The sequence below is a fragment of the Manis javanica genome, chromosome 5, assembly GCF_040802235.1.
Source record: "Manis javanica isolate MJ-LG chromosome 5, MJ_LKY, whole genome shotgun sequence".
Lineage (NCBI taxonomy): Eukaryota > Metazoa > Chordata > Mammalia > Pholidota > Manidae > Manis > Manis javanica.
This window is the reverse complement of record NC_133160.1, coordinates 1,453,344-1,475,477: the sequence shown is the minus strand read 5'-3', so window position 1 is coordinate 1,475,477 and position 22,134 is coordinate 1,453,344. Positions and strand designations below refer to the sequence as shown.

Here is a 22,134-nt window from a genome sequence, read left to right as displayed (position 1 = left end):
AGGACTAGTTTGACGGGTGGTTGACGTGACGTGCACACCCACATGCCCGCCAGCTGCTGTAGGCGTCCCCCCCAGCTGTTTCCTTTGTGCTTTATTGGTCAGAGAGATGGGTTTTGCCCAGCGGACTCCCCGTGGCCGGGATGTGCCGGCTGCCCCGGTGAGTCCAGCGTGTCCCTCTGTTCTCTGCTCCTTACCCTGGTGGCTGAAGCTGAAGGCTGGGTCATGTTTGGCCTGATTTTCTTGGCAAAACCGCCCCAGAGGTGACGGCACACTCGTCCACCGGGAGGCGCCTGGTCCCAGGATGGCGGCAGCCATGGGGGTCGGTGTTGTGCTGTGTGCTGCTCACACACCTTCTTCACGAATCGCGGGGACACTTCCGTAAAGCGACACAACCTGCCCTCAGGTTCAGGCAGCCTGCACAGGGCAGGAACATCAAGGCTGGCGCCTCCCCCGTGTTTACTAGTCTTCAGAACAATGTGTTGGCATCACCTAGTGGTGACCAAGTAATTTCTTCTTCGGCATCTCTGTGACCTCGGGGACTTCAGTGGATTGGATGTGTTTCAGCCCCTTGCAGTTTATCAGAGCTTAAATCACCCCCCGTTCTTGCAGCTGGAGCCCCTGGGATCCACCCTGTGCTGTTCAACAGCAGCTCTGCTGTTGGGAGACCTCAGTCCCGGACTCAGCTGTTTCTCCTACAGGGAACCCCACTTCGTTTCGGTGGCGTCTAGAGGGCAGAGCCAACTGCTGGATGTTAGAGGTGGGACACGCAGGGGCAGAGAGGAGTCAGGAGTAGCAACTTCTCTGCTTCGCACAGGAAGACAGGGCATGGCCTAGTGAGCAAGCTGGAGCATGCTTCCCAAAGCTGCATGGTGCCCATCTCTGCAAGGCAGTCAGGAAGGCAGCAGAGCAGGACAGTCTGGAGGCACCCCTCTGGGAGGAGATCGGCGACCTTGTCTGCCAGTCTGTCTCGAGTGCAGAAGCTCGCAGACCCTTGGGCGGAGTCCAGGGCTGAGCCACTTGGCGGTGTCACCAAGCACCACATAGCCATTCCGAGGCCAGGCCCCTGCCTGAGGACCACATTCTCCTTCCTGCCCTCAGGACTGGGAGGAGAAGTCTGGGCCTCCATCCCTGTGTCGCTGACATAATAAATACAGGGCTCTGCTTATTTTCACAAAGTCAAACCTGTGGGGACCAGGCTGGCCTTTTGTTTCAGTCTTCCGCCATTTATGAAATAGCCGCTCTCTGCCACAGCTGGAGTCGATGTGAGCTCCTCCGAAACAGTGCGCCAGAAGAATTTTGGGAAAATTCAAGCTGATTTCTGTTCATGCTGAGAGTAGCTTACACAGCAGTCTTAATTCTCTAGGATTGAAAACTGGTTTAAAGTTGATGTGAAACAAATATCTTAACGTAATTTTGCATTTATTTATAATCACCTATTCAAGAGTCTGGTAAAGATTCACAGCGACCTTTGGCAGAGCTCGCAGAGATGTGTCCAGCCCCTGACGTCTGAGTGCCTCCCTGAGACTGCCTTGCCCGTCAGCCTGCCCACAGCTTGCCCCTGACTGATCATCTTGTTGTTTTCTCATACAACTGTAGATGATGATTTTTAAACAACTCTTCAAATAATGATGCCCTACGTGCCTGTTGCTCTCTGGTGGATGTCTGTATTGTGGGTGGTTCACTGATGTTGGTGAAATCATGCCTTTGTTATGAGATCATTTTGTTTCTTTGCTCAGACATAGTTGAGATTGATTTCAAGAATGGTGAATGGGCATTTGAAAGATGTGTTTAAACCCTAAGATTCTGGAAGCTAAGTATGCCAAAATGTTTTCTTTCCCTTTAGATCTCCAGTGCCTATTGGATTTTTACCTAAAACAAAGTTCATAGCATAGAGTTACTTACACTTTCAATGTAGATCCAGTACAATGACTCCGTGAAAGGCCAGGCGGCAGAGGAGCCTGGCTACCGAAGGATGAACGGCGAGGAGGAGTTCTTCGATGCCGTCACAGGTGAGTGGGAAGAGGGGATGATTCGGGGACACAGTGCGACTCCAGGTCCGGGTCTCAGGCTTAGCCCTTGGGATGTGAGGGTGGCTCAGGAGAGCCACACAGCGAGAGATGGGACGTGTCCCCAGGTACTGACTTTTAGTAAAAGCATATGGCCTATCCAAGATTTGGGTCCAAGGCCTTACTTTGGACGATAAGAGATAACAAGAAAGGGCCTCTGGGGTTTGGTCTTTGAAAGGGTTACCCTGGGGTATAAATATTTGGGTCCTAAGTAAGATATAATCTTATAGTATTGATACATAATAATCAAAACATTGTTGTCCCATAATAAGGTGTGTTTGCACCACTTAAAGTGCACCAAGATTACGTGGCTGTATGCGCTTCACGACAGCCTTTACCGCCTCGAGTTCAGCTATTCTCGCTTTCACATGGCCGGTTCATGTAGTGGTCACAGCCTGTAGCTGGGGAGACAGGAGTGTTTGTCTGACCGCACATAGCGTGTTGCGGGGCCATGTGTGCAGCGGGGGCTGGGGGCCAGTGGAGCTGGGTCAGCGCACTCGCTCAGAACATCACTGGGAGGAAGCCCTGAACGCTCGAAGGAACACGCGTGCAGTGACCCCAGGGGGCCCGAAGACCCTTGGAGCTCAAGGCAGCCGTGCTGCCCACTCTCCATCCCCCGTGACAGCATCTGGAATGTCACTTTGTTTTTTTCTGTAGAGGATGTTTCTTGGTGAAAAAGAATTTCATGAGACCATCCAAGTCCATTCCTTCCTCCTTAGGTGTAAGACTAGAAAAACAGTGACTTTGAAATGTTTCCCTGGTTTTTACTGATGATCTCTCCGAGTGCAGTCAGAGCCACTTCTGTTAGATCACCCCAACGGCGTGGCGCCCGGCCCTGTGAAAGGGCCTTTCCCCGATGCTGTGACCGTGTGGTGGGCTGATGGACAGCCACCATGCTTCTCCCAAGACAAAGAATTGTAGCAGGTTGATGGACCGGCAACCCAAGATGATCAGCTTACGCTTGTCTGAGACCCAAGAAGCAGGAGGCTCTGATCTGCTCAGGTTCTCCAAGGCTGAATTACGAGTTGTCTTTCATGAGCTCAGAGCTGCTCTGTGCCCCTGGGAGACAGGCTTGTCTCCTTAACCTCACACTCACCAGTAATGTTTGCAGCTGGAGCCCCACCAGCTGGAGTGGGTGTCAGGGAATCATGTCCTTGTGCCACCTGGCCCTTGCTGGCTGACCTTGTCTGTGGCCAGGAGAGCCGGCCAGGGCATGGGCCTCTCCTGTGTCTCATGTCCAGTCCCCTGCCACATGGAACCTGTGTGCCCCACTGTCCTGACATCACTTGCTCTTTATGCAACGCGGTGTTTGGACGACCCCCATCTCTGCTTCTGTGCACAGGAGCACTTCCCTGAGGTGGGGGTATAGGAGGCGACTGTCTCGTGGGAGTAACTTCTCACCCCAGCCCTTCGGTTTGAAACAAGTAATTTAACAGAAAGAAGAAAAGTGCTGAGGCTCCCAAGGCAGTGAAATACCGGCATAAAGTGCAGGATCCCGGCTGCCTCACTGTCTGTAGACTCAGTCTTACTTTGTAGCTCTAACTCAGGAAGTACTTAAACCCAGTGGTTACTAAATGAGTGGCTTGAGCAGGAATCACTTCCTCCAAGAATCAGTACTGTTAGGGTGAAAGGTTTAAGTCCATGACACACATGTGCAGATTGAGGCCTAAGAAATTCACATTGCCCAGGTAAAAGGGACTCTGTGAGGGATACGATCACAGGGATCGCAAGTCCCTCCTTGCTCTCTGTATTTTCTTTTTTTCTACAATAAATATGTGTTTATAGTAAAATGTTTAAATTGCTTACATAGCATTGGCTTAATTTGAGACAAGACTTCAGTGTAAGTGTGCTGTGCTGCCTCATTTTCCCAGGCATGTGTCTGGGTTGTAATTTAAATAAGCGTCCTGCTTGTTGGGGTCTCTTGGCATTGGCGGAGGTCTGTGGAGACAGGGCCACATGGTGCAGGGCCCAGGGCAGATGCTGCAGGACGCGGTTTCCCCACGGTGAGAATGTTTTCAAGCCAAGTTTAGGCTGGGGAGTAAGTAGATGTTTCTTTTGGGATAGGTAGGGAAAATGAGAGGTGACAGGCTATTTCAGAAAATATTGATCACTTAAGAGCTTTGTTTTTAATACGTCCTTCCAAAATCATTGTGTGATATGATCTCAGTACTACATTTGTGAACCTGTCAATACAGAAGAATCTGAAAGAAGGTATTTTTGCTTGTTCTCAGGGAAGCCTGGCAGCAGGTTGTTTTACGTTTGGGTCTGACGCAGTTACCCTCTTGGCCTTCGTTCGCCCTGGGCCCGGCCTTCCTTTCTGTGAGGTCAGGGGCTGTCAGGCGAGCCCTACACTCTGCGTGAGCCTGTGTCCTGCCCCGCTGGCCGGGCGGGGCTCAGCCCAGCAGCCCAGCTCCCGTCTCAGACCGCTCTGAGCAGAACTTGAGTGCCTCAGTGAATTGTGCCGCTGACGTGGAACACTAGTTTCCTGCTAGTTACCTGTTTCTTGGGGAGGAAGCCTTCCTAGTGGAGAAAGGCCACAGGCACAGCCATCAGGACACACGACGTATTTCGCACAAGCTCCCAAGGGTCCATTTCCCAGCTCTGCTGGCATGGAGTGCTCTCTGGCTCAGGCCCGTCATTAAGTCCTCCGGCTGCTGCTCCCTGGCTCGGTCCATCCCAGCAGGGTGCTTGCGTGGCATGGCTGCTGGTCCTTAGAGACCGCTCCGGTGGGCTGTATCTAGGGCACGTGCAGAGCAGGGCCGCCAACCTCGTGCCGAGACAGAGCAGGTAGCAGCCTTGAGATCGGCTTGCACGATGAGAGGCAGGGGGCACTGACTGAGACACTGGACACCCGTGTTCTGGACTGAAGGCTGGACCCTGCCAGTGGGCAGCACACTGGGCAGGGGCAGAGTGGATGTTCTCATCTGGAGCTTCCGGAGGCACCCACATTCTCCTGGGAAGCAGGGTGAATTACTCTGAAACGTGCTGATCAGAATGATAGAGCGTCAGGTGCTGTGCTCACATAGCCAGTTCTTGGAGGGCCTCACAGCTCCCAAGTCCTGTGCAAGTTACCTTTCTGCTTGTCTCGTGCAGGCTTTGACTCTGATAACTCTTCTGGGGAGTTTTCAGAGGCAAATCAGAGACACCCTGGAGTGACTCATGTGGACACCCACAAAAGCAATGGGATTGGACGAGTTCGGGAGAAGCCCCTGCGAGAGAATGGAATTCAGAAGCACAGGTATGTTGGCCCACACGTGTGTTTCAGGGCCCTCCTGGGTATCTCTGATCACCCCCAAACATGCAGGAGCACCCACTCAGAGTCACCTGGGCCGGCTCCTCAGGCGCCCTGTTCAGCCAGAGATTTTGAGACTCAGTGCCTCTCTGTGTGGTTCCTGGGGGTCAGCAATTGCCCTTCTTCAATTGCTGTGCCTGTCACCAGGCTGCTGGGGGCCTGGTATGTGGCAGCCTGGCACTTTACACAGGGCCTGGCACACACAGGGCCTGGCACATGGCAGGGCCCACCTGAGTTGTTGATTCATTTCACACAGATCCCCTTGTGCTGTGTTGCGAGGTGTTGGCCCCTCAGCCCTGAGCACAGGGAGGGCAGTTTACACAGAAGACATCCTTCATTCTCTCCCTACAGCATTTGGTTTCTGTGCAAGTAGATTCTGGTGACAGGGACACAGGTGGGACGAGCGTCTGTCAGTGGAGCCCCAGGAGGGTGGGGCAGGCGGGCCTCCCTCTACCCCATGCCATCTTCATCTGTCTCTGCTTTTCCCCACCCTACTCTGAGCTTCAGTGTAGAGGACGTGCCCACCTCTGGGCTCAGGTGTCCCTTGCACCCTCAGATGGTCCTCTCGTGCCTCCTGCTCAGGTGCCAGTGCGGGAGCAGACAGGGCTCTGCTGACTGGACGTCAGTGCCCTGAATCTGGCCCTGGGCCAGTCCTGCCCCCTCCTCTGGCCCGGGCCCTCCCCACGGTCCGGCTCCCCTATGTTGCCTCTCATGTCCATGTGCACTTGGCCTGCAGAGCCACACCCCCTCACAGGCGCCCACAAGCCTGGCACCGAGCTCCCGGATGGGTGGTTTTTTCCCCTCTCCCTCCTCAGCTGCCTGTTCTCCTCTCCCTCTTGCTCCTGAAATAAGGAGCGTGCCCTGACCGGCTGCCCTGATGTGCTCCAGGAGGAAGGACCAGGTCCCTGCTGGGCAGGAACAGGCGTGGACACCGGAGGGAGGTGGCCCTGCTGTGAGCACAGGAACCACAGATGTGGAGCCAGATTCAGGGAAGCCCGGGCAGCCGTGGGCCAGCCGCCCACATGACCCCACCGCCGGGGCTCTGACTTCCGTGCGCATGGGTCCAGCACACTTCCCCCGCCAGATTTCCATCCCACTCAGGCCCTTGCTACCCAGACAGGCACAGCTTCTCATCCCAACTCCAGAGTTCCAGGATGGAGACCAGGGTCCCCTCACCCCGTCGTCTGTGGACAGGACCTCAGGGGGCATAATGATTGCTGGGCTCCCCTGTAGCTGGTGGGAGGGTAGCCTGAGAAGGACCAAGCCTCTTCAGACATGTGTTAAAAGGGTTGACAGCTGTTTTCTGCCAAGATTTCCTCAGCCTGGCTCCCTCTAGGTGGCCTGATGGCCTGGTCTCTGTCCGTGGTCCTGAGGCTGCTCCAAGCACCTGTCTCTGCACATTGGATGCAGCCCTGTGGAAGGAAGGTCGTCTGTGTGGCATGATCGTTTCCCAGGAGGTCCTCCAAAAAATCAATGCAGAAACTTTTCTTTGGGACTTAAACAGCAGTCTAGTGTTTTTTTCTCCCTAGGCATGCAGCACAGAGAATGCTAAAGTTTAGATATGAAAATTAAAGGAAAAATTGGTCTTTGAGCAGTCATCAGTCATAAGTGAATCTCATGTTGGAAGAGTAAATACACATCTCTGGTTGCTTCCTGCAGGACATCACTGCCTGCCCCAATGTTTACGAGAAGCGACTTCAGTGTGTGGAGTATCTTAAAAAAGTGCATCGGCTTGGTAAGTTTAGAAACTTGAAGCATAAACATCTTTGGGTCCTGTGAGTGTATTGCACTGCTGGTAGTTTAGGAAAATGCACTTTGCATATTTATAAACACCACTGCAGTAAAGATAATCAAATAGTAAAGGGCCAGTACGTGAGGGCAAGAGGTGGAGAAGCTCAATTATTTACAGACGGTCAGAAAATAGTTCTACAAAGTCTTGACATCAGAATCTTCACATGGGTTTCCATTTACCTTGGGGTTCTGAGATGTGCGCGTAGCCAGCCACCTTTGGGTGACATGCGTGAAATGGGGGCTTCAGCGGGGTTCCTGACTGACCCTCAGGCTGGGCTGCAGGCAGAGCTCAGATGCGCAGAGTTTGTGCCAGAAGAACCTGTAGGGCGATTAGTGTTCAGGAGCCCTTGGCTTTTCCTCTTTTGGCCTCACTGCCTGTGCGGGCCCTGCTGGCCGCCCCTCTCAGGCAGGCAGGGAGCCCCCCGTGCACGGTCTGCAGTGTGCCCGTCCAGGGCTGGCATTTGGTGACTCAGACTCAGGCTGAATGATGTACGCGGAAGCACCAGTTCTCAGAGGGTCACTGTTCACGGTTTCTTAGAGGTTCTTCACCCAGTCTTCTTGTGCCATTGATTTATTCTTAAATTTGTATTGATGTATAGTCGACATCCTTAGTTTCAGGGGTACAGCATAGTGACTTGACAGCTGTGTATGTCACGGGAGGCTCACCATGTCAAGTGTAGCCGCCATCTGCCACCAAACAGAGTCACTGCGACATCATCGGCTATGTTCCCCATGCTGCACCTTTTATCCCCGCGACTCACTGGTTTTGAAGCCGGGAGTTTGTCCCTCCTGATCCCCTCCCCCCCCCAACCCAGCGACCACCAGTTTGTTCTCTATTTATGAGCCTGCTTCTGTGTTTTGTTTGTCTTTCCTTCAGAATCCACACGTAAGTGAGATCACATGGTATTTGTCTCCTTTGTCTGGCTTGTTTCACTGAGGATAATCCCCTCTCAGTCCAACCATATTGTCACAAATGCCAGGATTTCCTTCTTTTTTAAGGTTAAATAATATTCCATTTGCATATGTACCGCATCACCTTTATCCGTTCATCTTATCGATTGACACTTAGGTTGCTTCCATATCTTGGCTATTGTGAATAATGCAGCAGTAAACATGGGTGCATATATCTTTTCAAATCAGGGATTTTGTTTTCTTTGGGTAAATTCCTAGAAGTGGAGTTACTGGGTCATTAGGTATTTCTACTTTTAGTTTTTTGAGGAACCTTCATACTGCTTTCCACAGTGGCTGCACCAGTTTACATTCCCACCAGCAGTCTGGGAGGGCTCCCATTTCTCTGCATCCTCGCTGACATTTGTTATTTCTTGTCTTTTGGATGGTGGCCATTCTGACTGGTGTGAGGTGATATCTCATCGTGGTGTTGATTTGCATTTCCCTGATAATAAGCAGTGTGGAGCATCTTTTCATGTGCCTGTTGGCCATCTGAATTTCTTCTTTGGAGAAGTGTCTGTTCATATCCTCTGTCCATTTTTCAATAAGTTTATTTGCCTTTTGGGTGTTGAGGCTTGTGAGTTCTTCATATATTTTGGATGTCAACCCCTTGCCAGATATGTCATTTACAAATATGTTCTCCCTTATTGTAGGATACCTTTTTGTTCTGCTGATGGTGTCCTTTGCGGTACAGAAGCTTTTTAGCTTGATGTAGTCCCATTTGTTCATTTTTTATTTTGTTTCCCTTGCCCGAGGAGATGCGTTCAGGAAAAAGTTGCTCATGTTTATGTTCAAGAGATTTTTGCCTATGTTTTCTTCTACGAGTTTTATGATTTCATAACTTACATTCAGATCTTGATCCATTTTAAGTTTACTTTTGTGTGTGGGGTTAGGCAGTAATCCAGTTTCATTCACTTGCATGTAGCTGTCCAGTTTTGCCAACACCAGGTGTTGAAGAGGCTGTCATTTCCCCATTGTATATCCATATCATATATTAATTGACCATATATGCTTGGGTTTATATCTGGGCTCTCTAGTCTTTTCCATTGGTCTATGGGCCTGTTCTTGTGCCAGTACCAAATTGTCTTAATTACTGTGGCTTTGTAGTAGAGCTTGAAGATGGGGAGCGTAATCCCCCCGTCACTTTATTCTTCCTTCTCAGGATTGCTTTGGCTCTTCCGGGTCTTTTGTGGTTCCATATGAATTTTAGAACTATTTGCTCTAGTTTGTTGAAGAATGCTGTTGGTATTTGATAGGGATTGCGTTGAATCTATAGATTGCGTTAGGCAGTTTCATACTAGTTTCATACCTTTGTGGTCTGAGAAGCTGGTTGGTACAATTTCTATCTTTTTTAATTTACTGAGGCTCTTTTTATGGCCTAGCTTGAGGCAGGATAGCCATTTTGACAATATTAATTCTTCCTATCCATGAGCACAGGATGTGTTTCCATTTATTGGTATCTTCTTTAATTTCTCTCAAGAGTATCTTATAGTTTTCAGGGTATAGGTCTTTCACTTCCTTGGTTAGGTTTATTCCTAGGTATTTTATTCTTTTTGATGCAATTGTGAATGGAATTGTTTTCCTGATTCTCTTTCTGCTAGTTCATCATTAGTGTATAGGAATGCAACAGACTTCTGTGTATTGATTTTGTATCCTGGAACTTTGCTGAATTCAGATATTAGTTCTAGTAGTTTTGGAGTGGAGTCTAGGGTTTTTTATGTACAATCTCATGTCATCTGCAAATAGGGACAGTTTAACTTCTTCCTTGCCAATCTGGATGCCTTTTATTTCTTTGTTTTGTCTGATTGCCATGGCTAGGACCTCCAGTACTATGTTGAACAAAAGTGAGGAGAGTGGGCATCCCTGTCTTGTTCCCGATCTTAGATGAAAAGTTTTCAGCTTCTCGCTGTTCAGTATGATGTTGGCTGTGGGTTTGTCATATATGGCTTTTATTATGTTGAGGTACTTCCCCTCTGTACCCGTTTTGTTGAGAGTTTTTATCATGAATCGATGTTGAATTTTATCAAGTGCTTTTTCAGCATCTGTGGAGATGATCATGTGGTTTTTGTCCTTTTTGTTGATGTGGTGGATGATGTTTTTGGATTTTCAAATGTTGTACCATCCTTGATCCTTGGAATAAATCCTACTTGATCATGATGGATGACCTTTTTGATATATGTTTGAATTCAGTTTGCTAATATTTTGTTGAATATTTTTGCATCTATGTTCATCAGGGATATTGGTCTGTAATTTTCTTTTTTTGTGGTGTCTTTGCCTGGTTTTGGTATTAGAGTGATGCTGGCCTCATAGAATGAGTTTGGGAGTATTCCCTCCTCTTCTACTTTTTGGAAAACTTTAAGGAGATTGGGTACTAGGTCTTCACTAAATGTTTGATAAAATTCAGCAGCAGTGAAACCATCTGGTCCAGGGATAGTTTTGTTCTTAGGTAGTTTTTTGATTACCAGTTCAATTTCATTGCTGGTAATTGGTCTATTCAGATTTTCTGTTTTTTCCTGGGTCAGCCTTGGAAGGTCATATTTTTCTAGAGAGTTTTCCATTTCTTCTAGGTTATCCAGTTTGTGAGCATATAATTTTTCATACTGTTCTCTCATAATTCTTTGTATTTCTGTGGTGTCCATAGTGATTTTTCCTTTCGCATTTCTGATTCTGTTTATGTGTGTAGACTCTCTTTTTTTCTTGATAAGTCTGGCTAGGGGTTTATCTATTTTGTTTATTTTCTCAAAGAACCAGCTCCTGCTTTCATTGATTCTTTCTATTGTTTTATTCTTCTCGATTTTATTTATTTCTGCTCTAATCTTTATTATGTCCCTTCTTCTATTAACTTTGGGCCTCATTTGTTCTTCTTTTTCTAGTTTTGTTAATTGTGAGTTTAGACTGTTCATATGGGATTTTTCTTCTTTCCTGAGATAGGCCTGTACTGCAATATACTTCCCTTTTAGCACGGCCATTGCTGCGTCCCACAGATTTTGTGGGGTTGAATTATTGTTGTCATTTGTCTCCATATATTGCTTGATCTCTTTTAATTTGGTCATTGATCCACTGATTATTTAGGAGCATGTTGTTAAGCCTCCATGTGTTTGTGGTCTTTTTCATTTTCTTTATGTAATTTATTTCTAATTTCATACCTTTGTGGTCTGAGAACCTGGTTGGTACAATTTCAATCTTTTTGAATTTACTGAGGCTCTTTTTGTGGCCGAGTATATGATCTAGTCGAAAATGTTCCATGTGCACTTGAAAAGAATGTGTATCCTGTTACTTTTGGGTGAAGTGTTCTGTAGATGTTAGTTAGGTCCATCTGTTCTAGTGTGTTGTTAAGTGCCTCTGTGACCTTATTTATTTTCTGTCTGGTTGATCTGTCCTTTGGAGTGAGTGGTGTGTTGAAGTCTCCTAAAATGAATGCATTACATTCTATTTCCCCCTTTAACTCCGTTAGTATTTGTTTCACATATGCTGGTGCTCCTGTGTTGGGTGCATAGATATTTAGAATGGTTATATCCTCTTGTTGGACTGACCCCCCTTTATCATTACGTAGTGTCCTTCTTTGTCTCTTGTTACTTTCTTTGTTTTGAAGTCTATTTTGTCTGATAAAAGTACTGCAGCTCCTGCTTTTTTCTCCCTATTAGTCACATGAAATATCTTTTTCCATCCCTGCACTTTTAGTTGTATGTCTTTGGGTTGAAGTGAGTCTCTTGTAGGCAGCATATAGATGGGTCTTGTTTTTTTATCCATTCAGTGACGCTGTGTCTTTTGATTGGTGCATTCAGACCATTTACATTTAGGGTGATTATCAGTAGGTGTGTACTTACTGCCATTACAGGCTTTAGATTTGTGGTTACGGAAGGTTCAAGGGTAATTCCCTTACTATCTATCTAACTCACTTAGTATGCTATTACAAACACAACCTAAAGGTTCTTTTTTTTTTCTCCTCCATTCTTTATATATTAGGTGTCATATTCTGTACTCTTTGTCTATCCCTTGACTGACATTGGGGGTAGTTTATTTGATTTTGCATCTCCTTAGTAAGTAATTGTTCTACTTTCTTTACTGTGGTTTATTTGCTCTCGTGACAGCTATTTAGCCTTAGGAACACTTCCATCTATAGCAGTCCCTCCAAAATACACTGTAGAGGTGGTTTGTGGGAGGTAGATTCACTCAGCTTTTGCTTGTCTGGAAATTGTTTAATCCCTCCTTCAAATTTAAATGATAATCTTGCCACGTAGAGTATTCTTGGTTCGAGGCCCTTCTGCTTCATTGCACTGAATATATCATCCCACTCCCTTCTGGCCTTTATTCTGTGAGAAATCTGATGATAGCCTGATGGGTTTTTCTTTGTATGTGATCTTTTTTCTCTCTCTGGCTGCTTTTAAAAGTCTGTCCTTATCCTTGATCTTTGCCATTTTAACTATTATATGTCTTGGCGTTGTCTTTCTTGGGTCCCTTGTGTTGGGAGATCTGTGCACCTCCATGGCCTGAGAGACTATCTCCTTCCCAGATTGGGGAAGTTTTCAGCAACTACCTCCTCAAAGACACTTTCTATCCCTATTTCTCTCTCTTCTTCTTCTGGTACCCCTATAATGAGAATATTGTTCCATTTGAATTGATCACCCAGTTCTCTCAATATTCTTTCATTCCTAGAGATCCTTTTTTCTCTCTGTGCCTTAGCTTCTTTGTATTCCTCTTCTCTAATTTCTGTTCCATTTATCATCTCTTCTACTACATCTAATCTGCTTTCAAATCCCTCCATTGTATGTTTCATTTCAGATATAGAATTTCTCAATGATTGAATCTTTATCCTAAATTCGTTCCTGAGTTCTTGAATATTTTTCTGTACCTCCATGAGCATGTTTATGATTTTTATTTTGAACTCTCTTTCAGGAAGATTGATGAATTCAGTTTCACTTGGCCCTTTTTCTGGTGTTTGTGGGATTTAATTTGAACCAGGTTCCTTTGCCGTTTCATGTTTGTATGTGGCGCCCTCTAGTGCCCAGAAGCTGTACTCTCTGGAGCTGCTCAGCCCCTGGAGTGATGTCGGGGGTCACAGAGGAGTGGCACTGGTGTCTGGGGGGAGGAAAGAGCTGTTTCTTGCTTCCCGGCTGCTCTGCCTGTCTCCACTGTCAGAACCAGCGGGCTGAGCGCACAGGTGTCGGCCTCTGTGCTCTGTGTTTGTAGCTGCCATAGGCGGGGCCTCCCTCTGGCTCGCCTGACGCCAGGGCAGGGACTGCCGGCTTGTGAGCTGGTGGCAGCAGGCCTGGAGGAAAGCACAGCAGGCTGCATTATCAGAGTGGGGGGCCTCGGAGCTGAGCAGGCAGCCAGGGGGATGGAGGCCTGAAGCTCCTGAAAGTTCCCAACCTGCTGGGTGGAGTGCACCCGTACAATTCTGTCCACCTGTCCTTTCTCCTGAGCAGCAAGCTCTATGCAGTCCTTGCCCCTTCAGCAGCCCTCTCGTTTTAGGAAGTCTCTCAGTCTGCCCGCCTTTCTTTTGTCCCAGATTGGCTGGATGTGGATCCCTGTTTTCCACAAACAGCTGGAATCTCATTCTCTCCAAGTGTTCCTCCTGTCTTAGCTTTCCTACCCCACCAATCTCCAGAGCACCATGCAATGTAGGTTCCTGCTCCCAGAGCAGATCTCCAGGGCTGGGTGTTCAGCAGTCCTAGGCCTCCACCCCCTCCCTGCTCGTTTCTCTTCCCCCTACCGGTGAGCTGTGGGAGGCTTGGGTCCCGCCAAGTCAAGGCTTTGGTGTGATACCATTTCGTAAGTTCTGCTCTTTTCTCCAGGTGTGTGCAGTCTGGTGCAAACTTCTTTCCTGTTGCTCTTTTAGGATTAATTGTATTACCTATATTTTTGTATTATATGTGGTTTTGGGAGGAGTTCTCTGTCTCACCTCTCATGCTGCCATCTTTAATCTCAGTACTAATATTTTCTCCCATTCCCTAGGTTGCCTTTTTGTTCTGCTCATGGTTTATTTTGCTGTGCAGAAGCTTTTTAGTTTGATGTAGTCCTACTTGTTCACTTTTACTTTTGTTTCCCTTGCCTGGGAGACATGTCTTGAAAAAAATTACTAATGCCAATGTTCAGGAGTTTACTGCCTATGTTTTCTTCTAGGAGTTTTGTGGTTTCATGTTTTATATTTAGGTCTTTAGTCCATTTTGAGTTTACTTTTATGTATGGTACAAGAAAGCAGTCCAGTTTAATTGTCTTGCACATAGGTGTTCAGTTTTGCCAATACCAGTTGTTGAAGAGGCTCTCTTTTCCCCATCATACATCCACAGCTCCTTTATCGTGTATTAATTGACCGTATATGCATGGGTTTATATCTGGGCTCTTCTCTATTCCGCTCTGTCGATCTGTGTCTGTTCTTGTGCTAGTGCTGTGCTGTTTTGATTACTGTAACTTTGTAGTATAGCCTGAAACCAGGGATTGTGTCACTCTAGTTTTGTATTTCCTCAGGATTGCTTTGGCTATTCAGGGGCTTTTATGGTTCCATATGAATTTTAGGATTATTTGTTCCCGTTCTGTAAAAAATGCCCTTGGTTTTTTAATAAGGATGGTGTTGAATCTGTAGATTACTTTGGGTAGCATGGCCATTTAAATAATGCTAATTCTTCTAGTTTATGAGTCTGGAATATCTTTCCTTTGTCAGTTTCTTTCATCAGCATCTTATAGTTTTCAGAGTCCAGGTCATTCACCTCTGTGGTTGAATTTATTCCTAGATTTTTTTTTGTGATGCAGTTGTAAATGGGATTGTTTTCTTAATTTCTCTTTCTGCTAGTTTGTTTTTAGTATATAGAAATACAACACATTTCTGTGTATTGATTTGGTATCCTGCAACTTTATTGAATTATTTATTAGTTGTAATTGTTTTTTGGTGAGGTCTTTAGGGTGTCCTATGTACAGTGTTATGTCATCTGAAATGCCACTTATTTTTTGCCCTTACCCATTTCAGTTCTTTTTTCCCAAAGGAATCTTCATCTTTTTTTCAAATTCTTATTTTGAAATAATTTTAGACATATAGACAGTTGCAAAGCGGTACAGTGAGTCCTGTATGCCCTTCCCCCAGTCTCCTGTAATGTTCCCCTGTCTCGTGTGGTCCCCGCAGTCCAGTGGACGCACCGGGGCTCGTGCTGGAGCATGGTGGGTACGTGACCCGCACGGCTGCCATGGCTCTCCCTGGTTCTCACTTTGTTCTCTGAAGAGGATGTGTCTAGAGACCAAGACCTGGACACTCGGCGTGCTCGTCGCTGCTGGGGCGTCGCTGCTCCAGGCCCCTCAACGGGCAGGGCTGGAGACCCCAATGTGCATGCTCGTCTCTGCCTGCGCATACACATATTTCTGTACAGTCTCCTGTTGTGTTTTAAAATAACACATTCAGGACTTTTCTCAGGATTGGTTAGCATATTATCTCCTACATTTTTAACTGAACAGTCAGGTCTGGATGGAAGCATCTACCTGGGATATGAGGTGAACATGAAAAGCAACTTGATCTGGACTCTTGAGAAGTCTGACGCCAGAGGCCTCTCATCAGCAAGGTGACGTCACGGCAGCGGCTGTGGGCGGCATGCAGACCACAGCTGCGCGTGAGCACACAGTGCCGGCACGTGCGCAGCACGCTCGGAATGGAGGCTGTCTCACTGCCACTCCACGGATGCGCCGGACTCACCCCTCGAGAGGCTTCTCTCTTTAGACGTGCCTCCAAAGAGGTGACTCTCCCCTCTTTTCCTACTGAAGCAGCAACAGACTAGTGTGGACGGTGTCAGACACTCACAGGAGAGACAAGATCGTGCGACTGTGCCCCTCGCCAGCACCCCTGGCTGTCAGGGCCCACCAGACCCACCAGGGCCCACTGCACCTCCTCCCTGGGAATTTTGAACCAAATTCCAGACATCTTTTCATTTGTAAATGTTTCTTATACATCGCTAAGGGGTAAGGATTCTTTTTTAACAAGCACAGTACTATTATCCTCTTTTAAAAATAACATAATTCTTCAGTATCATCAAATGTCCACTCTGTTTTCAAGTTTCCAGCCGTCTGAAACATCGTTCTCTTGTTCGCATTTTTGCAGCTATGTATGTGGAACTTGTTTTGATCCTTGCATTGGGAGACCTTTTTGTTGCTTTTCTTCAGAATTTAAGGGCTATTGATGCCCAGTGTTTGAGCTGCGAATTGGAGCTACGCTAATAATATTACTCTTCATTTATAACTGTAGCATTTCTGTGATGAGAAGGCTCCTCTCCTCTGTTGTGAATGCAGTTTGCATACGAAAGAGTCAGGGTCAATGAGCAGTCCTTCCTCTTTATCAGTTTTCAAGTTATGTGTTTGTGTCACTAGCATTACCCAGCATGACCAATAAAACCAACTAGTTTGTCTTTTTTTTTTTAAGTCAGGTGTTAAGCCTCTTTGATGCGCCCTGGTCCATCTTTGGCAGGTAATGGCTTCTTCCAGTTGTCCCAAGGTCCTTTACAAAAGATGCTTACGGCTCATGTGGAGCCTTCATGGTCCAGGATCTGGGATGAGCCACTTGTCCTGGGCTCGAGAGAGCTTGGGACCACCGCCGGGCCCCAGGGAGCCTGTGGAGCAGTCTTGTTTCGAGGCCTTTTTGGGGAGAGCGTTAGGGACTGTTTCAGTTTGTCTCAGCAGTGCTTCAGATCGGGGGCGCAGGGTTTACCCAGCGGCTCCTCTGTGGTGTCTGGGTCTCTTCTCCCACACCGACAGCGCTGACGGATTTAGACTAGCACATAATTAATGACTCACTTGCTTTATCTCACACCAGCAGTTCTGAGGACAGGATCAACTCTGCCGCCAACTACATGTTTAGTGAGACAGCATGTGCCTTCTGGCGTTCGTCCTGCGCTGCGTCTCAGGTCACTGCACCTTTAAGTCCCTGCAGTGGGTCTTTGAGTGATTGTGTCCTAAAGGGACTGTATGGGTTCATTTATTTCATTTTATTCTTGATGTTCGCAGATTGCTTTTCTAAATTTAATTTTGTTTTAAGTTTATAAACCCAAAGCCAAACCTCTCAAACCAGAGATAGTCCCGAGTTCAGCTTCCTGTCCCCGTCCTGCCCCTGCTCTCTGCCTTCACTAGGGCAGCCCTCAGAACATGCTCCGGTCTGTGTTTCCAGGCCCCGTGAGCCGGCTGCATCTCCTCCCCATGTCTGCAGAGGAAGCAAGGCTGTCCTCTACCTTTTTCCACCGTCGTGCACCCATAGCCACAGCGCCCCCCGTCCTTCAGTCGCTGTGTTGCCGCTAGCGGTGTGCTGACGGCCCTGGTGGATGGCCGTACCATTTCTAGCCCTTCGCTGTGTTTGGGGGTCTGTGGGGCAGGCCCCTGGAGCTGGGGCCGCTGGCCAGAGGATCAGAGCAGGCGCAGTCTGGCCCGCAGGGCACATCCCCGCGGGCAGGATGGGGAATGGGGAGGGTGGAGGGCTTCTCCACGCGAGCGGGTGAGCAGCGGGACCGCTACAGGGCTTGATTTCCTTTCTTCTGATGTGCATCAGGCCGGCATCTTCCCTGCACTGAAGGCGAGCTGTGTCCCTCTGCCCCCTGCCTCCTCTCCCCTCCCTGCTGACCAGCCCCCGGAGCCCAGCCCCCGTTCTGGTCCTTCCTTGAGGAGGCCTTACTGCCCTGCTCAGCCAGACTTTCTCCTGAAAGAGCCTCTGCCTCATCTAAGTCTGCCAAAGCCTCTTCCTTGGACACGGCACAGAGAGTGCCCCCTGCACGTGTGCCCCCTTAGCACCTTCACAGCTCTGGGCCTGTACCGTGCCTGACAGTGGGTACTCGAGACACCTTTGCTGGCTTTGAAAGGCCTTTGGGCAAAGCCCATGGGGGTTAAGGAGTGTCCACATGCCCCGGGTGGTGCTGAGAAGCTGGTGGTGCTTTTCCGGCTGTTGTGGATGGCGCTTTGGGACCCGGCCCTGGATGCAGCCCCACAAGTGTGCTGGGGTGCGGTTTGGAGTCCCTGTGGTCTCAGCTTGTGATGCTGGTCTGGGAGGGGGATGGGGTGTGGGGAGGCAGAGGGGTCCTGGGCGCCTCCGTGCAGGAGGTGGGACAGGCTGGGCGGGCTGGGCAGGCTGGGTGGACCAGGAGGCTCACCCGCAAATGGTTCAGACCTTGTCCAGGGCAGGTGTCTGCGGCTCCATGAGGTGATACTCAGAGTAGGGACGGGTGTGGGGGCTCCAGTTTCTGGGGAGAGCTGACTGGTAACGGGTCTCTTGGCATCTCCTAGGAGCTGTCCAAGATCACGATGCCGATCGCCTTCAATGAGCCGCTCAGCTTCCTCCAGCGGATCACAGAGTACATGGAGCACGTTCAGCTGATCCGTGCAGCCTCCCACCAGCCCCAGGCCCTGGGGAGGATGCAGGTGGGCAGGGGGTGCTCCAGGCAGTAGGCGATGGGCGTGGCACCTCTGCACTATCCGGCCAAGTCCAGAAGGGACCGGGTGCCTCGCGGGGGGAGGCCCGGAGGAGAGCCGGCACAGCTCTCCCGGCGGCTGAGGCCCTTGTCACACGAGCTCCGCGCAGGTGTGTGCCTCCGCTCGCCTCGGGGCCCCTCAGCTGCCCCCCGCGGTGTGTGTGCGACCCTCCGGCTGGCAGCGCCCGCACCACGGGGCCTGCCCAGAAGGCCTGGCGGGGGTCGAGAGCAGCAGGCTCCCTCCAGGCTCCTGGGCAGTGGTGTTGATGGTGGCGTCCCCAAGGCCCATTGTCGTGTGGCCTGTCAGAAGCGGCGGCGGGTCAGCGAATGTGAGATGGCGCAGGGGCTGAGGTCTGACTCCGCCCTGTGCTGTTCCCAGTGTGTAGCTGCCTTCGCGGTCTCGGCTGTGGCTTCCCAGTGGGAGAGGACCGGCAAGCCGTTCAATCCGCTCTTGGGGGAGACGTACGAGTTGATCAGGTGAGAGCACAGGTGCCCGAGCTTGGGGTGCGAACTCCTCCCGCCACTGACTTCTCTGCCCTGCGGGCAGGATGGGCTGCCCCCGGGGTGCTCCCTGCAGGTGGGGCGTGCGGGGAGTGGTGCGTTAATACCGCACAGGCCGGCCGAAGGTGGACTGGGTATCAGACCCGGAGAGGAGACACGAGGTGCCGGTGTGGAAACCTGCTAATAGGGAGACCAACCACCTTGCCCTAGCGTCCTTGCCCTAGTGCTCGGAGAGCGCAGCTGAAGGACGACAGTCGTTGTTAAGAGGCCTCTGCAGCCTCCACGGAGGTCTGAGGTGGGGCCTGTGGCACTGGCCAATTTTAAATGCCACTTTAATTCCTTCCTTCTGAGCATCTCCTGCTTTCAGCCTGTCCCCCAGCACGCAGGCCTGAGAAGGGCCAAAGGGCAGGGGGGTGCTCTGTGGGTCCTGGGAGCTCACGTGGGCCTCCCTCCCTGGCCTCACTGCCTCACAGGCTGCACACTTAGAAAGTTGTCTGTGGGCCTGTGCACCTTGGTGGCCGCCCACAGGGACCACCTGTGCGACGCAGCTCCCCAGGCCCCAGCGCGGCCGGCCGGGCCGGGCGTTCTGGGGTGCGAGTGAGCACAGCCCCTCTGAGGATGTCTGGGGTTGCTTGCTGTACCTGCCCTTGGGTCCTGTTGAGAGTCTGCTGGGTATTTTACTTAAGAGCATTTGTTTCTAATTACAAGAGCTCTTTTTGAAAGTGTAAAACTGAGAGAAGTTAGGAGACGGGTGGGACATGACCCTTGAAGCACAATCAGTGTGAGCGCTTGGGTAGATTTCCCTGCGTGTGTGTTTACTTAATGTGATCTTTTAATTGTATCCTTTTTCAGTTAACATTATGCCACATTCATTTCCCTACAATATGAAAAGCTTTTCTGAACTATAGTACCTCACAGATGCCAGGACGCCCGCTTTGTGTTCTAGCGTCTCTGCACAGTCTTGCTTCACTTGCAGCATTTTTTCTTTCTCTGGTGTGTTGTGTGATCAGTGGAATTCTGGATTCAAAGAATCGTTTAGGTGGTAGTTCTTGGGCCCTTACTGAATGGGTGTTATTAGTGATTAAGAGTTTTTCAAAGGTGAGTAAGTGATTGTGGAGCTTGGAGACATTGCCAAAGTCAGCAGTCCTGGGGGCCGTGGGGTTTGAAAGGGTGTCATCTCCAGGAACCCAGGCCGGCTGCGTGTCTGTGCAGAATCACTTGTGTTTTGGTTTCAAATTCTGATCTGTTTCTGATTCATCCTGACGGTCCAGCCTCTGGCCCCTTCCCCGCATGCACACCTTGGAGGTGTCTCAGGTTCAGTTCCAAACCACCACGATACAGTGAATACTGCCAGAAAGTTAGCCAGATGAATTTTTTGGTTTCCAGTGCATATAAAAGTCATGTTTTTGCTATACTGTAGTCTGTTAAGTGTGCAATAGCATTATGTCTAAAAAAAGTGAACACTTTAATTAAAACATGCTGCTAAAAAATACTAGCCATCGTCTGACCTTTCAGTGAGTCATAAACACTGACCACAGGCACCATCACAATAAAATAATAATAAAAAAGCTTCAAATCCTTGTGAGAACCACCAAAGCAGACACAGAAATGTGAAGTGAGCAGATGCTGTTGGAAAAATGGTGCCGATTGCCCTGCTTCACACTTTGAATTGGTAAAAAAACACAGCATGTTCCAAGTGCGGCGAAGCAAACGCAGCACCGTGAGGTCAGCTGGCACGGCCGGTGCGGGGTGCCCCCTGCAGGCTTTCACCGTGGTCCAGATGCTGCCTGGCTCTGCAGGGCGGGGCCGTGGTACTGAGGCCTCGTTACCTCGACGGAAGCTGGAGCCAGCAGGGGAGAGCACGTGCGCTCCGTGGGCCTCCACTGTGAGTGGCAGAGGTCCAGCAAGCGACCGTGGGCTGCAGCACGTCACAGCAAGAGCGACTGCAGGGAGCAGCCCTGCTTCCCCGGGTTAGAAACGGAGAAACTGGGGCCCAGATGAGAGAGCGCCTTGCCCGCAGGGTCACTCTGAGGAAATCTTTGAGTTCACGTGTAGTGTTCTCCTTTCCTCGGTATTTCTCTTGAGCAGCACTTACCCCGCTCCAGTCAACATATGTCAATGCCAGTGTTTGGGATTCTGGCCTTATGTAGCTATTGAAAAGTATCAGCATTTTAGCCTATTAAGAAGCATCATTAAAATATCTTGAAAAGAGAAATGAAAGCACAATGGGGAAAAGTTCTAGGCGATGTGGACTAAGCAGCATGAACTAAAGGAGTGTGACCCACCCAAGATGTGGAATGCAGTGTGACGCCTGGTCACTAGTCTTTTCCAGGAACTGAAGCCAGGGTTGAACTGGAGTCCCACAGGCCAGTGGAGGACGCTGGCATTCCTCCCGCACCCCAGCGCAGTGTGGCGCCCAGGCCCCATGTCTGCCCGGGTCTGCTGCACCGTGTGCGGCGGGCCCGCAGCAGCCTCCCGGCTCGAGGAGCCGTCTCTGAACTGAGTCGCTCTCCAGGGCCGCACCCTCAGATCGCTCTTGTGGAGCTGAAAATAACACTTTCTTTTCTTAGACAAGTATTCATTTTGTAAATTACATACCTTGGTAGGCAACCTTTTAAAGTCTAATTTTTCAACTTTCCTTCCTCTGTAATGATTGGAAATTCTGATTCCAGTTAAGTTAGTAATTATGTGGTTTGGCTTTTATAATTTTTAATGAATACAACTGTAGGTGTATTCACAGTTCCGGAACAATTAAAAACTGACGTTTTTATTGAAAAGGAAAGTGTACTAAAAATCCTGTTTCCTGGCCAGGAATATCTTAGGGCTGAAGACATTCCATCACAAAACTTCAGGAGCCTTAGAAGGAAGCACTCCCTTCAGAAATGCTGTGGGGCTGCGCCTGCTGCGCCTGCCGGGCACGGCCTTTCCCTCGGGGACTGCTGTGATGGAGTCATGTCAGGCGTCTGCGTCACTGGCAGAGCGGACCCACTGGCAGAGGGTGGCCCAGCGGAGGTCAGGGCAGAGGGCTCCTCCCCGCTGCCGCCTGTTCTGTGTGGTGGTCAGATTTGCCCCGGAGGCACAGGGGTGTGTATGAGTGTGACATTGCAGG

At 49.4% G+C, this 22,134-nt stretch overlaps 1 protein-coding gene across 3 annotated transcripts in view; it reads left to right on the top strand.

Annotated features, from left to right (window-relative positions):
* OSBPL2 (oxysterol binding protein like 2) overlaps positions 1 to 22,134 on the top strand; it is a 45,638-nt gene that overhangs the window by 12,610 nt on the left and 10,894 nt on the right. For 2 of the 3 annotated variants that reach the window (XM_037006406.2, XM_073236370.1), the window contains exons 2-6: positions 1,844 to 2,009; positions 5,160 to 5,304; positions 7,018 to 7,093; positions 18,340 to 18,474; positions 18,904 to 19,001. In XM_037006406.2, the coding sequence (XP_036862301.2) occupies positions 1,973 to 2,009; positions 5,160 to 5,304; positions 7,018 to 7,093; positions 18,340 to 18,474; positions 18,904 to 19,001 (491 nt within the window). In that variant the 5' untranslated portion in view covers positions 1,844 to 1,972. Of the gene's footprint in view, positions 1 to 617; positions 758 to 1,843; positions 2,010 to 5,159; positions 5,305 to 7,017; positions 7,094 to 18,339; positions 18,475 to 18,903; positions 19,002 to 22,134 lie in introns of those variants that run through there. The other variant, XM_037006409.2, reaches the window with a different exon arrangement.